The 23,656-nt window shown below is 36.3% G+C and overlaps 1 protein-coding gene across 1 annotated transcript in view; it reads left to right on the top strand.

Annotated features, from left to right (window-relative positions):
• VPS13B (vacuolar protein sorting 13 homolog B) overlaps positions 1-23,656 on the top strand; it is a 429,435-nt gene that overhangs the window by 281,087 nt on the left and 124,692 nt on the right. The window contains exons 32-33 of the mRNA XM_058820123.1: positions 4,157-4,283; positions 5,963-6,106. Of these exons, the coding sequence (XP_058676106.1) occupies positions 4,157-4,283; positions 5,963-6,106 (271 nt within the window). The remainder of the gene's footprint in view (positions 1-4,156; positions 4,284-5,962; positions 6,107-23,656) is intronic.

Genomic DNA, 23,656 nt, shown 5'->3' with positions numbered 1-23,656 from the left:
TTCTGACGTTTTGCAAGCCTCAACACTATTAGAGAACACTTTGACTTTGTGGTCTATTTCATGCTAATATTTTTTTTCTTTTTCACATCACAAAATTCTCCATGAGGACTCATCTTTCTGTAGATAGTAAAATTACATGGTGCAAATGTGCTTTTGATTGTTATTCGTGTACTGAATGTATACAAGTTTCTCCCTGACTTAGTGAATTTTTATGTATATAGGGGGCTCAAAGTCAATAAGGTATTATTAAGAAAAAAATACAATTAATAATAAGGTAAACATTTCCAAATTTCACACCTAGGTTATTTTTAGCTGTTAGTGACCATGTTTTCTGTTTGTTTTGCTTAGTGCTTTCCACGTGAGAGTCATAGTACTAGGACTTAGTCCTACTTGTGCATTTTCTCAGCTTATCCAGTCTCACATCATCGCACCTCCTTAATTAGGGCAACATCATCTCTTTGGCAGTCCTTCCTCTTTGTATAAATTCAATGTGCTTCTGACTGGTTATAATCAAGTACTGATGATTTGATTTGATGTAATCAAATGTTGTTGCTCCCATTGCAAAATTCTGTTCTTCACATTTTTTTCTCTCTTCTTCCCACAACATTCTTTGTCATATTAATCATTAGATGTCTTTGCTTTCACAGCACTTCCAGACCCCCTGTCTATCCATTTCTCTTTTCATGTCTTCTTTCATTTGTTTTGACTCATCTACACTCCCTGCTCATCAGACCTCTTCATGCCACTTATCAAGACCAACGTGTTCAGTGTTTCAAAGAGGCACTGCCTTGTTCACTCCTGTGTGTTATAAAGGTGTTTGCTGTGAACATTCACACTGTTATTGCGATGCTTTATTCAAAATCCTTCAAAAAAATTAATTTCTAGGATACTGTAATATAAAAACCAGGAGACAGGTTGCCACTGTATGGATATCATTACCCATGCTGCTGTTAGTAGTTTACTTTTACTTCCCTCTCTGTGAGTGTGTTTTTTCGTATACTTAAATTGTAAGCCTTTGAGGACAGAGACCATTTTCATCCTGTGCTTTTGCAATGTGGATCTGTGGTCCATAACCAGGGTTTGTGTTGTTGTGCAGATAAAGCCCAAATTCTGGGCTAAGGTACCTCCAAACCTTATCACAGTTGCTTAACTGCCTTGTTCCTTTGCGTTAGCATATGGTCTTTCAAATGCACTTACTTTTAAGTGTAGATGATCAACTGCTTTAACATCTTTAAAATACTAGCTTTTCCTTTTTTTTCCAAGACAAATATATAACAGATGCATAAATGAACCACGGAATGAATGTGCTGCAGACATAGAGCCATCATTACACTCTTCACAATCAAGTTTTTTCATAAGCTCATGTGGCGTACACCTGTGTTAAGTTAGCCTTGCACTTAGGTGCAGTGTGGAAGACTCAATAATTCAAAGTGGAATTTGTTTCTTTGTTCCTTTTGTACTCTTTCTCATATCCTCTCCCTTCATTATTTACTGTGCTCTGTTTGCCTTCTGTTTGTACTTAGAATTATTTTCCTAATACTTGATTTGGCTGAGGTTCAAATTCACCCACAAGAAATTCAGAAAGTAGTAAGTAGAGCCGGACAGGGATAGCACATAAGGATGATTTAAAAAAAAAATAAAATAAACCAGTAATCAATATATATTACCAAAAATGTCCTTTAAGATGCAGTGTATTGCGTATCTACTAGTAAAAAGTATGAAAATTAAGAAATGGGAATATGCATAAGCTGAAAAATAATTTGATCAGCAATTGAAGAGAGCCAATTGAGGGTTTGAGGTTCAAAAAATAACTTGCTTTTACAGCTCTGTTTCATATATTAAAGTCATACTTATTAGCATTTCAAGAAACTTCAAGTAGAAGTTTTCTAGTATAGTTATAGCTGCATGTTCTTTCATAGAATTGTTCTCTTATTTAGCTCTTTCATTGTCCTGAAGGAAAAAGGCATTTCTTTCTCATCCATTGAGAAGGGGAAATTGGAACTGGGTAAAAAATAATTTGGTTTGAATGTAAAATGGAGGTGGTGTCAGGAGGAGAAACAATTGTAGAACTTCGGCTTAAGTTGAAGATGTTCACTAGCCACTAACAAGTCTGATTTCTAATTTGGGGATAAAATGAGACTAACCTTGCTCTAAAAGCTATCATTAGAGCCCAACAGAGATACAGCTGACCAAAATGCTAAAGCTTTTAAGGTAAGATGGTAGTTTTCTCATTCATTAATTGGCTTATTCTTTAGCTGCACAATTATTATGGTAGTGTGCAGCCTCCTCAGCAATGAGGGCCATTTGAAGTAGAAGTTTGTTAGAGTTGTGCTCTGCCAATACTAGCTCGGTGGCATCTGCTCTTAACTTCTGTTTACTGTTGTCCTAAATAGATTTAAAAGCTTTAAGGCCTACCTCCACTGTATAATTTATATTCCCTTGTAGATCATCATCCTTTCCATATGTTTTGAGGACACTTTAAAAAATTATTAGTAGAATTTGAAGCATCAAAATTGAAATACCTAAGCACTAAAATTAATTCTGTATCTTCTGCAGTATGAATTTTGTATCTTTTGCAGTACACCGAATTCCACCTCAGGTTATGATTTAGCTCTTGGCTTACAAACCATCAGCATTTGAGATTGTTTGCTTTTCTACAGAACCCATTACAGAACCATTACTAGACTATGCATCACAATGCCCTTTCTTAATCAAGAGAGTTCAATACCTGTTCTGCATGCAGTCATTTCTGCATAAACAGGCATAAAAGCATATTGGTTAATAACATTAACATGGATGACTCTAGCTGATGGTAGGGGCTAATTGTTAATTGTGTAGTTCATGTCTGGCTCACTTGTATGATTTACACTGATGCCTGAACTGCCATGTCTCCATTAGAGATGGCAAAATTAAAGGTAATACAGGGAAATGTGACTGACATGCTGATGGAGAGTTCTACATGGATGTGTTCACTTCTTCTCTAAGGCCATGTAGTTTGTTCTTTAAACTTGCATCATTTCACAGCTGACAATTTTCTATTTTGTAAGCATAGGAAAACTTACCTTAGACCTATAACTTTATGATGATTTTTAGAATTTTCTTGGTGAAATGTGGGTATTTGATGTTGCTACAAACAATAATAGGTAAAAAGAATTAGAATTATCAAGAACTGTCTTGATGGAAGGAGTCTCCCTGGAATTTGAAGTGTATCCTCTTTTAGGGGCTGAACTACATCTTGACCTCATTACATTTTTTTTCCCTCATCAGAGGCTCTCAGATGGCATTTTGTGGCAATAGTTTATTTGACCTGACCCAGAAGATTCTGGCCATTTGGAATGTGTTGTCATAAGCTATTAGTGATCCATCTATAAGAGTTGTGCTTCTAGGCTTACTGTTTGGTTAAGGGGGGGAGAGAGAAACCAAAAAAACCTCAAAACTAAACACCTGGCTAAAAAATAAATGCAATTACTAAGATTAATGACACAAATATTCTTGGTAAGTAAATGTTGATATTTAGCTGAAAAAGTACCAGAACCAAGCAGTGACAGACAAAAGGAGTTGAGGAAGAACTGACATCCCTGTTTTTTAAATAATTCTAAACATCTTGGACAATAGTTACTGATTTCATGTCAGAGTCCTAGTGTTGCATGGGATTTGCTAGTTTAAGTTTTCATGTATTTCATTTTTGTGTCAGTTTCATGCATATTTCTTCAACATGGACTTTTAATGCACAAATTCAAATATTATGTAGGCTTCAAAACAGCCATTTATAAAGGGAAGGGCATCCACAGGCAAGTTTTTAAAATACTGGTAATAAAGTTTGCATCCTTCTTCAAATTATTGTGTATAGTGCATTAAACAGGAGAACAAGCAGTGTCAACTGTCAAGTTTGTCTACCTGGAGATAGGTTGAAGAGTCAAATATTTAGACATACTTATCCTGTGAAATGAAGATAGAAGTCTGCCTTCAGAATTGCAGTTAATATGATTTACAATAATGGTACTTAAAGATTATTAAGGTAGCAATCAAATGCCCAATTAGTACTGAAGAAGTTTACTGCTATGTGCTGGATGTAAAGAATAATATGGAAAGTTTTTGCCTCTTGACAGTTTATAATGTAATTTAATCTTTACTTTTCTTTCTCTTTGTTTCCTAGCATAAGGCGACACCAGGAAAGGAGAGCTATTTTAACTCCCATTTTAACAGATTTCACCGTTCGAATAACTGCAGCTCCTGCCATTATTTTTACAAAAATTGATGCTGCAGAGAATTTACACCCAGAGGTTTGTACAAAGTGTCTACAGAAATAGCATAATTTTTAATATATGTTAATATATTTTCATATATGTTTTACTATATTTTAATATATGAATAATCTTAATATTTTACCACTCGACCATTTGAAGTGTTCAGGTGTGTTTTCAAATTGCCAACTGGAAAAAGGTCATGAGCTGAAATGTTCTTTTTCTGCTGGAGAAAGAATTTTTGTATAGCATTTGATACTAAAGGTAGTCCAGCCAGAGGTAGATAAGCCTATTTTCAGTTCCAAAAATGGGAATCCTTTAATGGTTTCCAGCAATATTTTTTAAAAGTCTGTGGTGGAAAGGCGTTGAGAAGAGGTGCAGCATAACAAAACATTGTATTCACAAGCTTCTCATAAAGAAACCTGAAAATGCTGTCTGTAGACTATCTATAATAAGAAAGTTAAGCTGAGTTCTCCTATCCAGATTTCCAAGACCCCAGATTGCCACTAAGCATCCATTTCCCTACTTTTGCCATAAGTACTTCCAGGTACTCAGATTTAACAGTCACTTTTGCTGGTGTGTTGTTCAGCTAGTTAAGAATAAATCTGTGAAGCAAGTTACACACAAAAGGTATTGGCTGACTTTTTGCCATTAGTTTGTAGCTCAAGAACATTTTCTATAGGTAAGATACCAGAAATTTTTTGTCAGCTCATAAGGATAATTTCCCATAAAAACTCCCTCCTGGGAAGAGCAAAATTGATACAGGAGTGTGAAAGGTACTAGAGGTGTATTTCAACATGCAGTGGGTGTACATTGTTGGAAAATAACAGCTGGTGGGCATAGAGAGAAGAAATCAACAGTTTCACACTTTGTGTAAAGGGTCATCGGAAGGTTAAATGGAAAATTATTTAATGTAAAAAAGAAATAGAAAGCCCCAGTATGGCTGCAGTGCATAGAAGTTATTCAAGTTTAAAAAAAAATCTGATCTTCGCTAATGCTTATGTTCAAGAATTTCAGTGTTTTCTATAGATGTATTCTTCTTGTTATCTATTCCCTAGATGACATTCCATCATGAAGGGAGAGGTCTAGTTTAGATTAAAGCTTGAGCACTGTGCAAACTTCTCATGAGACAGAGCAGTTCTTCTCCCCTTCTGTCTGTTTTTCATCTCTTTATTGTTTGCCAGCAGTGGTGAAGGTCTCTATTTGTGCTAGACAACACCAATAAAACAGTGGCTACTCAGCTACTGTTGCCAAGGTATTAAGAATGGCTTGCAGGCAAAGAGAAATCAATCAGGTTGGCTATCAGTGAGTTCCAACACATGATTTCATTATAAATCAAGCAGAGTTTGTGTTTAAACAAAAAATCAAAAAACGATATCTTTTTCTTGGAAGGAAAGGAGAACTGGAATCATTGCCAAGGACACTCTGACAGCCCACTGATACTAGCAAGAGATGGAAACAAGGCCTTGTGCATGAGATGCTTTTCTTGCAAAGTTTGCCTTAACAGTTCTGCTGTTGAAAGCCATGCAAAGAATAAGCCACATCCTTTAGAAGCATGGCACACCGGTTTCTCCTAAAAAGACCACATTTGTACTATATATAATGTTATATATAATGTTAAGTATTGACTACAGCAGGGGAACCACAATACAGTTATGTAGAGGCTGAAAATTATTTTCCCAATGGCTGTTACTTTGTATTTTCCCTTAATTTCACAGGAAATTTTGGTCTGTGGTCATTCTTTGGAAGTGAATATGACAACAAATTTGGACTTCTTCCTCAATGTGGCTCAAGTGCAACTTCTTCAGCAGCTGGTACAAGCTAATATGGTTGGACTGGAAGCTTCCAGTAGCACCACTGAGGTAGGTTTTTCCCTGGCTTGCAACTGGATTTTTAAGAAGTCCATCTGCAAAGTAGTGTAGCTCTGAGCAGGTGTTTGTACCATCTAGAAAAGATTGTATAGGTAAAGGAAATACATGTTTTTTGTTGTTTGTATGGTCAGTTTCAAAATGCATTCTGATGTTGATTGAAGAATAGAAAGAGTGTTAAGAGTATTATTCAGTAAATGCTATTATAGTGGTTCTGTAACATCTTATGTGCAAGGAGAATTATGTAAATGAGGAATTAAGCAAATTTTTGAGAAGTAGGTTTTTGAGATTATTTGGTGTTGAACTTTTCCTGAATCTTTGGTATTTCATTGTGAGTTCACATGCTACATTGTCTTTCACTAAAGCTAGTAAACTATAAAATCTTTTCTGTGCCTAGTAACCACTACTCACATTAATGGTATTAGGGACTCAAGTCCCTAAAATTCAATCCACCTCTGAATATTTTCATACTTCTATAGCAAAAATTTTGGTACATCATGAGGGATCCTGTATCTGAACAGCTGGAATATTAATGATTAGTGATCAGCAGCCATCTCTTGAATTTTGTCATTCTTTGTTATTGGGACTTGATACCTCAGTTTATATTGAAAGCCAATCACAGTCACAGACTGGTAAGTTTAAATTTCACACTTTGACACTTTTGCACTGATACAAACAAAACAAAACAAAAACCAGAAAAACAAACAAAACAAAAAAACCCAGGAGAAGGTAGAGAAAACTTTTGCCCTAAGAAAACGTATATATTTCTTATCTTCAAAACTTGGAATCTAGTCCAGCATCTTTAGGATAATAGAAGTTAATAAATGACAAAGTACTAATTCTGCTGGAATGGCTGTTGGACCTATTGAGGTACCTTTGCAAATAAGAACAAGAGTTGGGGAAAGAGTTATTGAGCAAGACACAGTCAACTATTCCAAGAATCTGGCTAATGGGAGACCTGGAGAAGATTTTCTCCTTCCTTTCCTGAATCTCACAGTTTCAGAATTGCATGTGAGTCTGGGTGAAAGCAAGGAATGCTCTGGAGCAGCCGAACTATTTATATTCCTCTCTCTTCACCCTGTCAAAACCCCAGAAGTTGTTTGTGCTAATCGAGGCATCACATCACCCCCCATTCCTTTATCACTTCCCAAGGATAGAGAGAAAGGATATTGTTTCATTAACATTTGGAAACATGAAAGATGTAGAAAAGAAATGCAGTGTATTTTTCTTGGACAATTTACAGACACAGGGCCTCTTTTGGAGATGAATACTGTAAATTATATATAGAAATATCTTCAATCAATTATTTGTAGAGCAAATAGAGTTTTTCCCATTGTCAGTGGAATGGACAGAATCAGAAGATTTGAATAGATGCCAAGAATCTAAATTCTGAGTTGGCTTTGTGCTGAAGTGCTGCATGACTTACTTGGACTGTAAAAACTTAAAGGAATTTGCTACAAAATTTCAGAAAGACTTTTGACTACATCATGAGATACTTATTTGCTGTTCATCAGTAACTCCCTTGCATCACTGAGGTCTCCTGTAATGAATAAGGGGATATTTCTGTCTCAAGGTGTTTGCCTTGTCTTTAGTAAGTCATAGAACTACATCTGGATTTACTCTATTGGAAATATAAATCCATTGGTTTGTTACTTTTTGTCCAGTTCTGCTTCAGTAATGTGTAGCTCTGTGGGTGTAAGTGAAGCCACCTTACCCTCTAGTATATGCACATTTAGTATTATTCTTATGGTTCTTTAGTCATCAGAAAGAAACATCATACACTGATTGTATGCTACTGTTTTTACCTTGGTGAATGAGATCAGGAGCACATAGCTTTTCATACTTCACACCTGCATGTTATTTCATTGCAAGAATCAAAGCATAATTTATGTTGAAGATACTTCTGGAAACCATTCCTTTACTCTAAAGAAGAGTGATGTCCAAGCTAGATTAGGCTTTTAAGGATGTTGTTCAGTCAAATCTTGCTTTACCTCAGAGGAATGACCATCTGGATAATTGTCCTGTGCTTAATTACCCTTGCTTTGGGATATTTTTGTCTTTATATCCATGCAGAATTTTGCCTGATAAAACCTTCAGTCATTGCCTCTCAACATTTCACAGGACCTTTCCAAGAACAGTCTGACTTAATCTTCTTCATAGCCCTGCTTTAAGTAAATGGAAACAGTAATTATATGCTCCACCATCATCCTTATCCTTCTCTCTTTCTGAAAAGACCTAGCTCTCTCACCCTCTCCTTATAAATTCTGCGCTTTAACCTTTTAATCCTCTTGATAATCCCCTGCCCATTCAGGTTTGTCACTCTTCTTCTTCTGCTGTTGAGCTCAAAGCTAAAGACAGTGCTCGGGATGCTGACATGCAAGTATCTCATCATCTCACCTCTGACCCAGTGGCTGTGCTGCTGCTGATGCTTCCCAGTAAATGCTCAGGCTCTCACACTACAGGGACAGTCTTGTCACATGTTCAAGTGATCATGTGATCACTTGTTGGCCCCCAGGACTCTTTGGTTCCTTTCTGCAAAGCTATTCTGTAGCATTGACCTCCAGCAAGTTTTTGATTTGGGATTTTACCATCTCACCGTTTCACAGAACCATTTAGGATGGAGAAGACCTCTGAGATCATCAGGTCCAAGCTTTGACTGATGATTGCCTTGTCAGCTAGACCATGGCAAGTGCCATATCCAGGTCCAGGACTTTGTGTTTACCTTTTTCCTTCATGAGGTTTCTGTTAAACCATTTCTCCGTTTGGCAATGTCCCTCTGAAAGCAGTTTCAACAGCTCCTCCCAGTTTGGTGTCATCTGTCTTTGGATATGTTTTGTGTCATTGCCAAGATCTTTAATAAAGACATTAAACATGATCAGACTATGGGGAATGTCCATCAGTAACTGGAGTTTAACTGTACTTTGGAACATTGAACGTTATTTTCTGGTTTTAGTGGCCCAGTGTGGTTTTTACCCACCTCACAGTCCATCCATACAGTTAACACGAGTTTTTGAATAAAAGTCAGCTGTGGAAAACTGCCTAACCTTGGACAACTTTGCTAATGGCAAAGCACATGTTATTTAGTACTGTGTCCTCAGAGTCAATCATCTCATCACAGAAGGCAATCAGATTGGGGTAAAGCATGACAGTCATCAAAGTAGCAACCCCTTGTTTAAACTTTAAAAGTGTGATTTCCAAATGGACTATATTTGGTGGTTTACAGGGCAATGGTGTAAAGATTTGTGTAGACAAAAAAGAAACCAAAAAAGAAGTGATGATTTATGGGTAAATCTCTTTTTTCTTCAAGTGTTTTAATATTCTGTAAAACGTTTCATGCCAGGTCTCCAGTGCTGTGTTTTTACTTACTATAAGACCTAGCTTTATACTGTTTTATAAATCTTTGATGTACAGTGGGCCTATTGTACTGACTTCTTCATAAGGTATAGTCTATTATTGCAAAGAATATTGCTTTGATCTACTTGACAGCTTTAGAGTAAGGACACATATGTGGTGTTTGATAGATTACCTGAGGGGGAAAGAATGTTGCTGCCTTTTTGTAATTATTCACTTTTTCAAAATTAATATGTGCCAAATTCTTAGAAGAAGAATATATAATGCCTACACGTGGAGAACAGAAACAGAAGTGCTAGGAAATGAAATACAAATATAAGAGTGAGGTGCCATTAATGTCCTGATTTTGTTCAGTGATACATCTAATATTATAGGTGAAATATCAATAAAAGGGCCACATTTCCTTCTTCTTAGAATAATTTTTAATATTCTGGTAAAAATATTTCCAGTATAAATGATAACTAGTTTAACTGCTGATCAATGATAAAACAGGTGAATTTTCAAGGAGTTCATTTCTTCATCTGGTGAATCTATTTCCTGGTGTCCATCACTTACCACCTGGAGATTTTTGGCAAGACTTATTTGTCATACTATCATTTAGAACCAGAAAACACAAGAACTCCTCTTTGAAAAAGAAATTAAATTCACACCAACACACATCTTGGTCTGCTGCTGACCATGTAGGAATGCAGAGTAACATATCTAACTGCAAGTCAGTGAATGTTACACTCCTCAAATATGGCTGCTGAGGTCATTAGCAACTTTTGGTTTCCAATAAGCTTGAGGTTACGGCTAGACTTTTGGAGAAAAATTGAGGTATACAAAAATTATTTCTTTAAATTTGTTCTAAAGATTGTTCCTGTCTGATAACTACACTGGAGGCATTGAATGCAAAGAACAGTTAATTGTATCTTTCTTGAAAAACAAAAAGGTACTTAGAAATGCTTACTTTTTATTCACAATATCTTTGTGAGGACTATGACTCTAGATGAAGAAAAGATGATTGCTTTTAAAATTCAAGGCAGCTTGAGACATCTGAAATAGTTTCCAGAGGATGTCTATTGAAAGCATTCACTCACTTTCTGTTCCCTATGGTATATTTCTCCTTATCCCCTCCATCACAGAATCAGTCACAGAATGTGTCAGGTTGGAAGGAGCCACAGTGGATTCTCCTGTCCAACCTCCCTGCTCAAGCAGGGTCCTCCAGAGCACGTGGCACAGGATTGTGTTCAGACAGTGCTTGACTACCTCCAGTGAGGGAAACCCCACCACCTCTCTGGGCAGCCTGTTCCAGTGCTCAGTCACCCACACAGTAAAGAAGTTCTTCCTCATGTTCAGGTGGAATTTCCTATGCAACACTCTCTGCCCATTGCCTTTTGTCCTATTGCTCAGCAGCACCAGGAAGAGCCAGGTCCATCCTCTTGACACCCTCTCTTTAGATACCTGTAGACATTGATAAACTCCCATCTCAGTTATCTCCTCTAAAGTCGTTCTCAAAAAGGCCCAGCTCCTCAGCCTTCATCATAACTGATGTCCCCCTCATCATCTTCATAGCATTCCATTGGACTCGCTCCAGGAGCTCCATATCTCTCGTGTACAGAGCATCCCAGAAATGGACACAGCACTACAAATGAGGCCTCACCAGAGCTAAGTAGAGAGGCAGGATTACCTCCCTCAACCTGCTGGCAATGCTCTTTCTAACACACCATAGGAAACTTTGGCACTTTTGGCCACAAGAGCCATTTTATTGTCCACCAGGACCCCGAGGTCCTTCACAGAGCTGCTTCCCACCTGGTCACCCCCCAGCCTGTACTGGTGCTTGGGGTTATTCCTCCCCTGGTGCAGGACCCTGCATTCACCTCTGTTAGAGTTTCAGATGGTTCTCTGCCCATCTCTCCAGCCTGCCCAGGTCCTTCTGAAGGGATGCACAGCCCTCTGGGGTATTGGCTGCTCCTCCCAGCTTTGTGCCATCAGTGAACTTGCTGAGCAGGCACCTGCCCCTTCATGCAAGTCAGAGATGAAAAGTTAAACAAGACTGGATTAGTACTAACCTTTGGAAGACACCACTAGTTAAAGGCCTCCAACTAGTCCCTGTGCCACTGATCACAACCCTCTGAGACCTGCCATTCAGACAGTGCTCACTTTGTCTCATCCCTGTTTCTCAGCTTATGTAGTCTTGTTTGTTTATTTTCTGCTAGCCCAAATGCATGGTTCTGTAGGCTAAAAGTCCCTAGCTATCCTATACAGTCTGAAATTCAGATAGGTATCTAATATACTAATAAAAGCAGCATAAGCTCTTTCTTGAAAGAATGGACAAACTCATCATTTTTTCTTCCATCATACTTAGTCACAAGTTTTTAATTGTAGTGAGGAATGCAGCACTCAACAATCAGTTTTTGAAAAATATGGAAATATTTTCTCACAGTTTAACTAGAAATTAAAAAGTTGTCCCTGTTTTGGATCCCTCTCAGACCTCCCTTGCCCCTGGCTGGCATTCTTTTATTTTTGCCTAAGCAATGAACAACAAGCCTTCCAAAGTTCTTCAGTGTGCTTGGTATTATACTCATGTGTTGCTAGCCATTAGAATACAGTAGGTCCTGCACAAATTCGATGCTTAAGTTACTTTCCCCCACAAAATACATGAAAAAAAAATCTTGTTGAACTGCAGGAGCAACTGAGCTGATGAAGTATGGACTCATGTGCTGGCAAAACAGTCTCACAAAGAATGATCTGGGACTTGAAGTTTCTGATTGGAATTTTTCTTCATAGCCGATACATATATTAAGCATAATTTGCAGTCAGAGCCAACAGGCAATGGGCACAAGCTGTCATTCACCAGGGGGAAGTGTTGAACCAAACAGGGGAAACCTGGTGTGGGCACATCTTTATTTTCTTTCAGAAATTCCAGGCATGACCTCCTGGCTAATGTTTTCTGCTTTGTTAAAGCCTGCTTTTAGGTATTTGACCTTTGAGTACTCTTCCTAGGCTGCATAAGTACTAGCTGCAAGAGTGTTTGTCTCCTTGGCAGATGATACTCTGCTTCTAGACCTGGCTCATGCCAATCACTGAGTAAAGTCCACCAGCAGGTGTAGTGCTGGTGGATTTTGCCCGTGTTCCATAGGGCAAACCCCTGTGTTCTGATAAATTACAGCAACAACCCACCAGCTTCCTGAATAAATTATATTAATACTAGGGGGAAGCAAAAGTTATTTCAATTTTGGCATTTTGTTCTTTTACCACAAAAATTATATTTGGAGTCTAACTACTATAAATATTGGCTATTTCAAAGTGAGCAGCATGTTACTTGTATTCATCCCAATAATGGGCAAGGCTGGGGGCAGTACAGCTCCTATCTGCTCAGACAAGAGCATGAATAAGCAAATGCTTGAGTGAGTAATAAACAATTCACCATTAAAGTGAACTAATTAATAGCTGAGAAGCATCTAAAAGGGAGAAGGCATAGAAAACTCATCTATGGCAGCTGATTCCTTCCTAGCTCGGCTAAATCTGATTGTGTGCTGATTTGTCACAATAGACATGCTGCAGTAATATTTGCAGAAAGTGTAAGTCATTCTCTATTGCTGCAGATGAGGCTTAAAAAAACTTTTCTGATAACTTTTAAAGCCTGTAAAATGTTGGCTCAAGAAGTCTGGAAGAGTATGCTGAAGAAATATTTCTCTGTGCTTTCTTTAATTATGGTTGTTGGTTTTTTTCTCAAAACATCCAATTATATCTACTTTCAGAGAACGGGAGTCTAAAAAGATCTTTATTCTAACTCAGTAGTATTGTTATTTCTTTTTTTCTGTTTAAGGCAATCTCATCAACCAGTTGTTGCTGTAACTTCACTGTAAGATAAAGAACATGGTCAGCAGGATATATGTACAAAAGTCCTGTTGCAATTGCATCACACATAAAATTTGAAAGAATGACAGCTAATAGAGTTTATAGCATATTTTCTTGCTGCTGATACTTTAGCAGAGCAAACTTTTGAGTGATGAGCAATTTAATTGCACTTTAGTTAAGGCTATTAATTACTTGTATGAAAAAAGGAAAAAAAAATTTGTTGAAAACATGTAAAATTTGTTTTCCGTTTCTGTTTTGCTTAGAAAAAAATGACAGTGAAAAACCAGTAAAACAAGTTCCAGATAATACTACTTAGGAAGCCAAACAGTCAAAGTGTGAAATGGCAGATGCACATGTTGCACAGATGTTGTATTGACTGGATAGTATTCTTATGGAAAGCTTGTGTAATTGGAAATATTTTTAGTATGTTGAAACTTTGAGAAGTTGGCATTCCCATTTGCTAGTTTCTTTTGAAGAAGCTGTTTATCTTTTGTCTTTTAATTACTGAAATCTAAGGTAATCAGTGTTCAAGAGCCAAAAAATTCTTGGTTTTTATATTTTATACAAATCAGTTGAATTTAGGCATGTCTTGATATCCTGAAATCTGTTGGCACATTAAAAAAGCTAAGACTGTGTAAAAATAACTTCCTGAGGGTTTCAAAATTTTTTTCATTATGCCTTTGGTATTTGTTGTAGTGAGTGAAAAGAGAGCTAGCTTAGTCTATGGTATTAGTAATGCCCCAGAAACAGTAGGTGTAGAAATATGAACTAATAAAATATTTCTCAGATTTTTAAAATTTTTTTAGCTTGCACAATTCCTGATCAGGTCTTGTGTACCTGCTCAGTTCTGCCCATGTTTTAGAGCTTTGAAATTTCATTCCAGGGAATAGCAGGTCATGCAGCATCTATTACCATAACTTTGATGTCCTGGGCTATGAGATGCTTTCTCATGGATTTTCACCACCTTAATTGAAGAATCACAAATTTATTGCAGCTGGAATTAATATGTTCAGTTTATTGATAAAATTGTTGGCAACAATCTCATGATCTGGGATTTGTGGACTGCCTTTTTGCATGAATTAGTTAGTAACTAGCTTCCTTGTTTTAATGATTGTACATTTCAAAGAGTAAGCTATTACAATGCTTCTAACTAGGTTACAAAATATAAAGTTTCAGATACCAGAAGTGGAGTAACAAAGTTAAGAGAAAGTAACAAAATTTGGATTATTTTGATTTGAAATACTTAGATTCTCAAGCAACTTGACAAGAGTTAGTTTAAAATTAGGCTTGGTTATTCTCACTGTATTGGTTTCATGGATTTGGAAACAATGGAATATATCCAGAGAATTGTTTTCACAGTTGAGAGGGATTGCAGAAAGCTGCAGTTTCTAAGCACATACCACAGTTAGATCTCTGAAGTAGCTCTAATTTGTGTCACTGGAGTTAGGAAATGTCTTATGCTTTCATTCCTGCACAGTGAGGCCACTTCTGTGTGCTTCAAATTGAGACTGTGCTTTGTACATCCCGGATGGATTTGTAAAAGACAACAACTTCCATTACCTAAAAGCTCACAAAGTTTTGATAAGGAAGAATTGCATTTCATGTCAATCTGTGTAATGTCCTTAGAATGTGAAAAGGAAAAATTAAGAAGTAGGAGACAAAGGAAAATCTGTTTTGCTGTAAAGATGTGACCTTTCGTTTCTCTCCTATAATTACAGGGAAAAAAAACGAATGTTCAAACTGATTGTTGCCATGAAAATGGCTCTTTGAAGAGACCTTCATGCTTAGATCCTGCTAATACAAAAAATAAAGGGGAAAAAAGTGTTTATAGTCTCTCTTTAACATACATAATTAGGAAAATTTTTATCTTACAACGAAGAGTCTCTTCAGTAAGCATTTGGACTTATGTAGCTAAGCAAGATCAACAAACATGTTAAATAAGATAGATATTAAACTGACAAGGTAAAGAATTCTTAGTACAGTAAAACCAGACATGAAATTACAGATTCAATGTGCATTTCCTTTTTGCTAGGAAGAAACCAGATTTTCTTGCTGATTTTTGATGTCCACAAGCACACAGACTATGTGGGGGGAAAAAAATGGAAAGTTGTATCTGATAGCTGTTTAAGCACTTCATGATTCAAGACCAGTTTCTATGACATTTTCCTTAATGTTTTCTGTGACCACTTAAATTAAGGTGATAAGATGTTCCTGCATATCAAGATTTCACATAAAATATACCTGGGGAGGAATTTACCCAATATAATAATCTACAAAGAAGTTCATAAATAACATTCTTCCAAATATTCCTTGCTTCAACACAGAAGGATATTTCGTAATGTTAACAAAAGGAAAAATACAAATTTTTTCTCTAGAATATGTGAAGCTTCATATCAGTAGTTTAAAGATTCCCATGCTGGAACAAATCTAATGGGGAAACTCTCATAGGGTTTGTTGTTATTTTCTGGAAAAATAACAGCAAAATAAAAAGTTAGAGTGAGAAAGGAAAAAAGCAAAGAGAAACCTGTTGGTTTTCTTCTATGTTCCCATCAATACTAGTTAAAGACTAAGCTTAACAGATTTTTTCTCCTCTCTTTTGCTATTTTTCCAGATGTTTTAAAATAGAGCATAATGGGATAGATTTATTTTTACATGAGTTTTAAGTACAAGTGGGGTTTCAGTCTACTTTTACTTTTTTTAGCCTACAGTTCTTGATTATCTGAACCAGACCTTCTTGTGTCTGCTCAGTGAACTGCATTTATTCTCTCATACTACTCTTAGTAATATTGTCTAAAAGATGTGAACATTCTGTACAATCTCTGTATTCCATTCCCTGCCTAGCAATATTTTGAAGTTAACTTGCGAATTATTTTTATTATAATTATCTTCAATAAAATTGTGCTTTCTTATCCAATTAAAATAATAATTGAATGTTTTGTGAATTTAAAACTTCATCATTTCTGATGATTTAATGTACCAACTAAAATAATCTGAAGTATTCATTACAGAGATAATAAAAATATTGCTATTAAAAAAGTCCAAAACTCAAACTTTTCTTTCTATTGGAACACATGCAAGAAATCATATTGGCTCATTTTTGAGGAAAAAAAAAAATAGAAGTCCATGAACTGTGTAAGAATTGCTACAGGTTTGCCATAAATAGCAAGTATAGTTGGTGGTTGGCACATATGCAGGACAAAATCACTGAAGGCACGACAGTGGCTCAAAGTGGCCCTGAGGAGAAGAAGTGTGAGAGAGCACATGCTCTGGCTTTCTCACAGTGTGACACTGCGTGTGTCACAGTGCTGATTTCCTAAGGCGGCTGACGAGGAGGGGAAAGTCGCAGTGTTGGGTCACACGGTGTGAGACTGAGGGTTCTGCATTCTTTGATCTGCCCTAATCTTCTCCTTTCAGTCGTCTAATGCTGCTGTACAGAAGAGTTTGATGCTGTGGCAACATTGCCTTTAGACAGCTCTAGTTGTGGTTTCTTCCCTGCATGGAGCATCACCTGCTAGGTAGTGTGGAAAACTTGATCCTTGGCAGGAATTATAAACACATGGATTCTGTAATTTCCTTCATTTTAAAGTGAATTTTTTTTTTTTTTTCTTAAAGAGAAAGATGAGAAATGTAAAGGGAAAGGACAGAAGCCAGTAAGAAATTAATTGAAGGCATAGTCAGTGGGCAGTGAGAAATTTAGGTTTTAAATTTTGTTTTCTTTACGAGAAGAATGCTCACTTTGTTCCCATGAAATTCTCTCACAGGAAACAATTTTTTTCATGAATTTTACCCTATTTTTAGAAGTAAATAAATCTAATATAGTCACCCTGTATGTCAGTCTTCCTCAAACATTACATAATATTTTTTGTTCTCATCCAAATTAAAAAGCAGAATAGAAGTCTCAATATTAATTAATTTTTAATTGTTTTGTAAAAAAACAGGACAAGTATGGTGACAAACCAAAGCAGATATTGCCACTGAGGGAAAGCCATTATTCAGTAGTAGGCCATATTCACTGTTCAGTCACTTCTGTGACTTGTGATGGACCAGCTGATCACCTAGGGGTAGATACTCTCCTTAGTTTCATATTGATTTTCTTTAGGACAGAATTCCACTTTAGTACTATCGTGTTTATTAAGCAAGGAGGCTTAATTTTCTGAGTGTACTGCTGGTGATTATATTGTCTGCCATCCTAATTTTTCAATTTTTCCATCCATCTGTACTGTTTTCAGATTCAGGTAATGTTGTATCACCTGAGACTGTCTAGTAGAATGATACATTCCATTATTCATGCCTGAGATTTTGTCAGGAAACAAATATGGCTATTTTTTCACAAATTCATTTGTCTGTTCTGTCAGAAATTCATGAGGTTTTCATACTCTTTGAAAAGTGACAAAAATACCTGCATGAATAAATTTTCTTTTAAATAGTAGTGAGTTTAACATAAAAGAGCATAGCCTTTTCTGTATATAACATCTAATGAATCATTGACAGAATTATTGACAGAATTAAGTGCTTCCTTTTTCCTGTGAAATTAATTTGCATGAGTCAGAGCTGCAACAGTATCCTTGTACCATTTACAAGCAGTTGTATGCATAGCAGAATTAGCTATATTTTATAGTTTATCAATTTCATAACTAAATTTTTATAACTATAATTTTGAAACAAAAAAAAAAAAAGGAAGCCAATCTATAATCAGAAGTTTTTTATTCATTACACCTTAGTGATGGAGTGGCATCTGAATCAGTTTCATCAAAATCTATGTTCTATCTATTCAGATGAAACTGATTCAGATCTAAATCTAAGTGCTTCTATCCAAAGTTGAATATTTCTATCCAAAACGTGATGTTGCTGCATCAAATGTTTGTTAGAAGTTCATGCCCTTTTATAAATCTGTGTAGTTAAATAATTTATATAGCAATGAACAGACATAATACAGATCCAGCTTTAAATATGTTTGAAACCATAAAATATCTGAATCAGTTTCATTTAAATCTAGGTTCTATAGCAGCAACTTTTTGGGATGGTTTAATTGTATTTTCTATTTCTGCTAATGTTAATGGCCTGAAACCATGGCATGTCAAAGGAAGATGTACAAATTGATTTGTGTGGTTTTTTCCAAATATATAGTAACATGAAGGCATGTAAAAAAATTAGCACATTTAATACATACACATGCATAGAGCTAATGGAGAAAATTTGCACCATGCATAACTTGATTATCTTAGTAAAGATTGTTCCACAGATTAATCTAATCCACTTAGATAGTAAGTAGGCTTACTAGATTTAATTGCTTTATGGAGTGATTAAAATTTGTAGAATGGCTAAATTTTTTGAAATGTATGTGACAATAAAGTCTTCTGATGATATTTATCATTGAGCTGTTCATATGTTTTAAACATAATCTTGTAGCTCAGTAGTGTCAGAGAGAGTGCCAAATGTGTAACTTTTTGAGAATGCCAATAAAAACCCCTAGCTGGAATAGCTGAATAATACTTGCATCATTTTCCTGGTAGCTTTACCAGTACTTGGGTTCCCACATAGCCACTTGTCAGATGTTTTCCTGAAAATAACAGATATTTTGGTTAGTTCAAGGACGCTATCAAAATAAAGTCCTTGCCAGTATCTTGAGTCATTGCCATACCCTGTTTCCGTTCTTAGGAAGCTCTGTCTCATCATTTGATTTTGTTGCCAAAACAAATTGGGAGGTATCTTTTTGAAGGACTGTGCAGTACTTCTTGATACTTCATATGAGCAAACATTCTTATTCCAATAGAATCCTAGATGCTGTTCTTATATTGGAAAAATTGATGTGGTTTTTCTAAGAATCTTCAAAGCAGAAATCTTTTCAATTAAAAAAATATTTAGGGATGAAGTAAATTCACACTAAAGTAGGAAGCCATATGAGGAAGGGTCCATTTTGCAGACATGAAGGCAAAACATATAAGGATTACTCAAAAGGACATAAGCATGTATGTGGGTGCACAGAGTTTTCACACAGCAAAAACGCCTCATGATAGATCTGAGTTCTGTGTTAGCCTGGAATTTTTAGAAATGCACAATTTAGTTTTGCACTTGAAATCTAAGCAAGTGGTGCATTTTAACATTTTTAATTGCTTTGCAGTTTCATTCATCCCCTTGCAATGCTGCACAAGTTGCATCCATAGTCATGCTATGAGGATTTTGAGATAGCTGAGCTAAAACTAAATATTTTGAATGGAAGAGTATAATTTTAACTTTACACTTCAGTTGAGGATTCCATAGGTAGACAATTGTTTTTGAGTGTTAATAATCTTCCCCTGGTCATCAGCATTAATTTCTGCAATTGTGTGGGGTTCTGAGTTTCTCTGAATCCCAACAATTCTGTTTGTTCTGATTTGCTTGCAGGGAGGTTCACTTGTGTTAGTAATAATAATTTTCCACTTTTCTTGAACATTTGAACATTGCACTGAATTTTGGTTGAGTGGGGCAGAGAAAGTAGCAGTGTTCCTTCATGGGCACACAGTGTTTAGAGTGGAAGGATAATAAAGAGCCTAGCTCTATATAATTTCTTTCTAATGTGTTTGATGTATTCTGCCACCTATCACAAAAGCTGATTAAGTAAAATTACAGTGAACGAATTTTTATTGTGCTTTGGTGGCAGGGCTACAAAGTACATGCATAGGGTCTGTGGCCTTGATAAGTAATATTAATCTGGTACTGATGGTATTCCCATTTAGATAGAAGAGGTAGTTATCACACTGACTTACATTGAGGAGTATTTCTCAGGAGTATGGAGGAGATTAAAGAGCTGGACAATCCTTCCATTTTTACAGCTATCTTCCATCTGATTGAGTTACTGATTGCTATATCAAATGGCGAAATCACAGATTATCATTGTGATTAAAGATTGGTATGAGTCATGCATATCATGCTAATAACATGTACTGAATCAAATTCAGATTTGCAGCTATTTCTAATTTCTCTGAACTTACCTCTGCAGCTCATTGGCTGCCATTACCTTTTTAGAGAGAAGACATTTTAAAGTTCTCAGTTGTTTACACATAGTATGCAGCTTTGGTGGTTTTGCTGTGCTTAATGAGTTTGCTTAATAATCTTGCATATTAGCACTTTTTTCCTCAGTACGTGCTCCTAGGCAGTGTTTCCAGCTCTTCATTTCACTGAGACTGTACCTTCCCCCCAGATTACCTGTGACTCATTGTATGAATCAAGACTGGAAGTTTCATTCTTGACTCATCCTAAGTAAAGGTTTCCACTACTTTTAACTTTCTCCATCAAAACAGTGGAGGAATAATAACTTAGTAAAGTAAAGAATTCTCAGAAATTAGCAGTGACAACTATTTCAGATTGTTTGGAAGCTGTTTGAATTAGAGAATCCCTAAAACTGAAAATCTGTTAAGCTTTACTGAGTTGGGGTCCTGTGTACAAGTTTCATAAAACTGATATTTGTTTGAAAACCAGTAATTTAAGACATTCATTTAGAAAGCTGGGCATTTTTTTCTTCAGAGCTACAGGGATAATTAGATTTGTGTGTTTGCATTAGTTCACCTATTTTCTTGCAGTAGTTTGTGTGTCTTTTTTGCTTTTCTGCTAGGATAGGCTATCTGGTCTCTACAGATGATCCTTTTCGGCTGATTCTTTGCCTTCTAAAGAGATTCAGGATCAAAAATAAATTAGCTGTCAAACTATTATTTTTTCAGTGGGAGATGGGCACAAAACTCTTCTACGTTCTCTTGATAAAGTTCATTATAAAGGCAGTAGTGCCTTCTCCACACTAGGTAAGGGTTCATTACACATTGAACACCTGGAAGTTTTACCCATTGTATTTCTATGAAATTCTTGTTGTACAGTGTAATTTCTGAGTAGACTGGTCTTGGTTGAGTGGTTCATTGGGTCATTTCCTAGGTATGTCTGTGAGCAAGCCCACCATAGCAAATTAATTTATGACCAGTTAAAATACATACTTAGAATAATGCTTAGGAAAGTATTTTGATAACACTCAACAACAAAGAGAAAAAAAAATCAAAAAACAAAACCAAAAAAGCAGCAGTTGTTAGTGAATGAAAAGGAACTTCATGGCCTGAACTTGGAAAAACATATCTATGGAAAAACAGTATATGTAAACAATATTCAGTAACATGCACAGTGTTTTTGCATCTTTATTATAGTACTTCATAGCAATATCATACAGAAGCGTGTAAAGGTGAGAAGTGTTTTTCTTTAAGAAGTAAACTTTGTAAACTGTTTGTATCTGGGCCTGCTGGTGGAATTCAATGTTGTTACCAACCCACAATTTGAATGGCGCCGATGGCATCATAGAACTACAGATAAAAGCTTTAAAAATGTCAGACTGCTGCAGGATGTGTCTCACAATAGTTCTCCCCTGATTTTCCAGTGAGATTTAAAGTCCACTCTCATCATGACTCGAGTGCTGGGTGCTTTGGAGCAGCCTCTCAGCACTGAGACTGATGGGGCTGGAGAAGGCTGGAGATGCAGCTCTGTGTGTCACCCACCCTGAAGGCAGCTTGCAGAGCTCCTCTTTTGGACCTTTCATTCCTGCTCCAATGCCATTTTCTTTTATTTCATTGTTTTAAACAAATTCAGTGGGCATGGTTTAGGATGCAATTTTGATGTTTAAGTTAATCCAAGATGAGCTGCTGTGGTCTGTCCTTTTACTTCACTGCTTTGTATTGTACAATGAACCAATGAAGGAAACAGAACAGGCCAAAAAAATCAAAAGGTTTTTTGGTTGGTGTGTTGTTGTTTTTTCTTCCTGGGATTATTTTTTTTGGATGCTTCAAGACCCTGAACTGGCTGTTTTACTGTCATATAAGGCACAAACGAGGAGACACACATTCAGTCTGGCATGGACTTGTACACCAAGGGTGAGACAAACAACTTGTTAAAAATGGGGATATTTTGTCATGGTCTTGTTACCAAAAAAACATATTCTGGAATTACTAATTTTGTAGGTTTTAGTTCACATGCCATTTCATGTGCTTTACTTCCCCAGGTAGTCTTTAAAATATTCTCAACAAATTGAAACATGGTTTAGTCAAAGATCAGTTTAGGTACAAGTTGATATAGGTGAGATGTAGCAACCTAGGAAAAAGAAAAAAAGCAGTAAGGTACAGATAGATAATTTTCCAGACATCTAGCAGCTTTAAAACCTGAGGCACTCTAGATCCCAACACATGTTTCACTGAGCAGTAGTGTGCCAGCAGTTGAATATTTCTCACTGGAGACTCCTGCACTGTGGATTTTTCTGTTCGTAGCATGTAGTCTGACTCAGTCTGACTTATATTACTGGAAGTAATGTAGAATGAAGTTTGTTTAGTTAGGCAGCATCTGTACATGAAATCTTTTAATCTGCTGTGGATTTAGTTATTTTAGTTATTTAATTGCCTTTAAAATGCTCAAAATGGGTAAAGTATCTCATATATATGAAGAAAAAGATTGTACCATTTGATTCTGGAAATAGTTCATTTAACTCTACTGTTACTCATTTAAGAGGTTGAAGATAGAGTCTGTATTATGAAAGTCAAGTACCAAGTTACTTTACCACATTACAATAATGACTTTTTATTGTTCATACACTCCTTTATTGTCTCTTAGAAAATTATACCTAAATTTTTCTTTTGAGGCTTTGTTGAATTCCAGTTTGTTATTGCCAGATATTTGGCATCTTCCTTCTGCATATTTTCATTTATTTTACAGAATGCTAAATATTAGTCAATGGGAAAATATCCAAGTTTACTCCAATGGGAGTAAATAACTTTTTTAAATTTCTCATGTTTGGAAGTCATAATAGTGAATGATATTTCTAATATTTCCATATTAATATAATTTAATTATTTAAACTGCATGGAAATGTGGCCAATAACTGAGACTGGTAAAATTAGTCTGACACCAAAATCTTGATACTGAAATGTTAGAGAATGTCAAAGAATTGTAGAATCAATAAGGTAGGAAAAGATCTCTAAAGTCAAGGTCATTGAGTCCAACCTCTGACCAAGCACCACCATGGCAACTAAACCATAGTGCTGAGTGCCACATCCAGTTCTTTCCTGAACACCTTCAGGGATGGTGATTCCACCGATTCCCTAGGCAGTCCATTCCAATGCTTTAGCACAGTTTCAGTGGAGAAATTCTTCCTGATGTCCAAACTGAACCTCCAGCTTGGGACTGTTTTCTTACACTTTCAGTGATAGCTTGGGAGAAGAGGCCGACCCTGACCTTGCTGCAATCCCTTTAGACATTTGTGGAAGACTAAAGAAACCCACCTCCTTCAGTCACTCCCTGTAGGACTTACTCTCTAGACCCTTCACCAGCTCAGTTGTCCTTCTCTGGATG

This window comes from Ammospiza caudacuta, chromosome 1, assembly GCF_027887145.1.
Source record: "Ammospiza caudacuta isolate bAmmCau1 chromosome 1, bAmmCau1.pri, whole genome shotgun sequence".
NCBI lineage: Eukaryota > Metazoa > Chordata > Aves > Passeriformes > Passerellidae > Ammospiza > Ammospiza caudacuta.
Note: the sequence above shows the minus strand (reverse complement) of the source record. Positions and strands in the feature narration are given on the sequence as shown.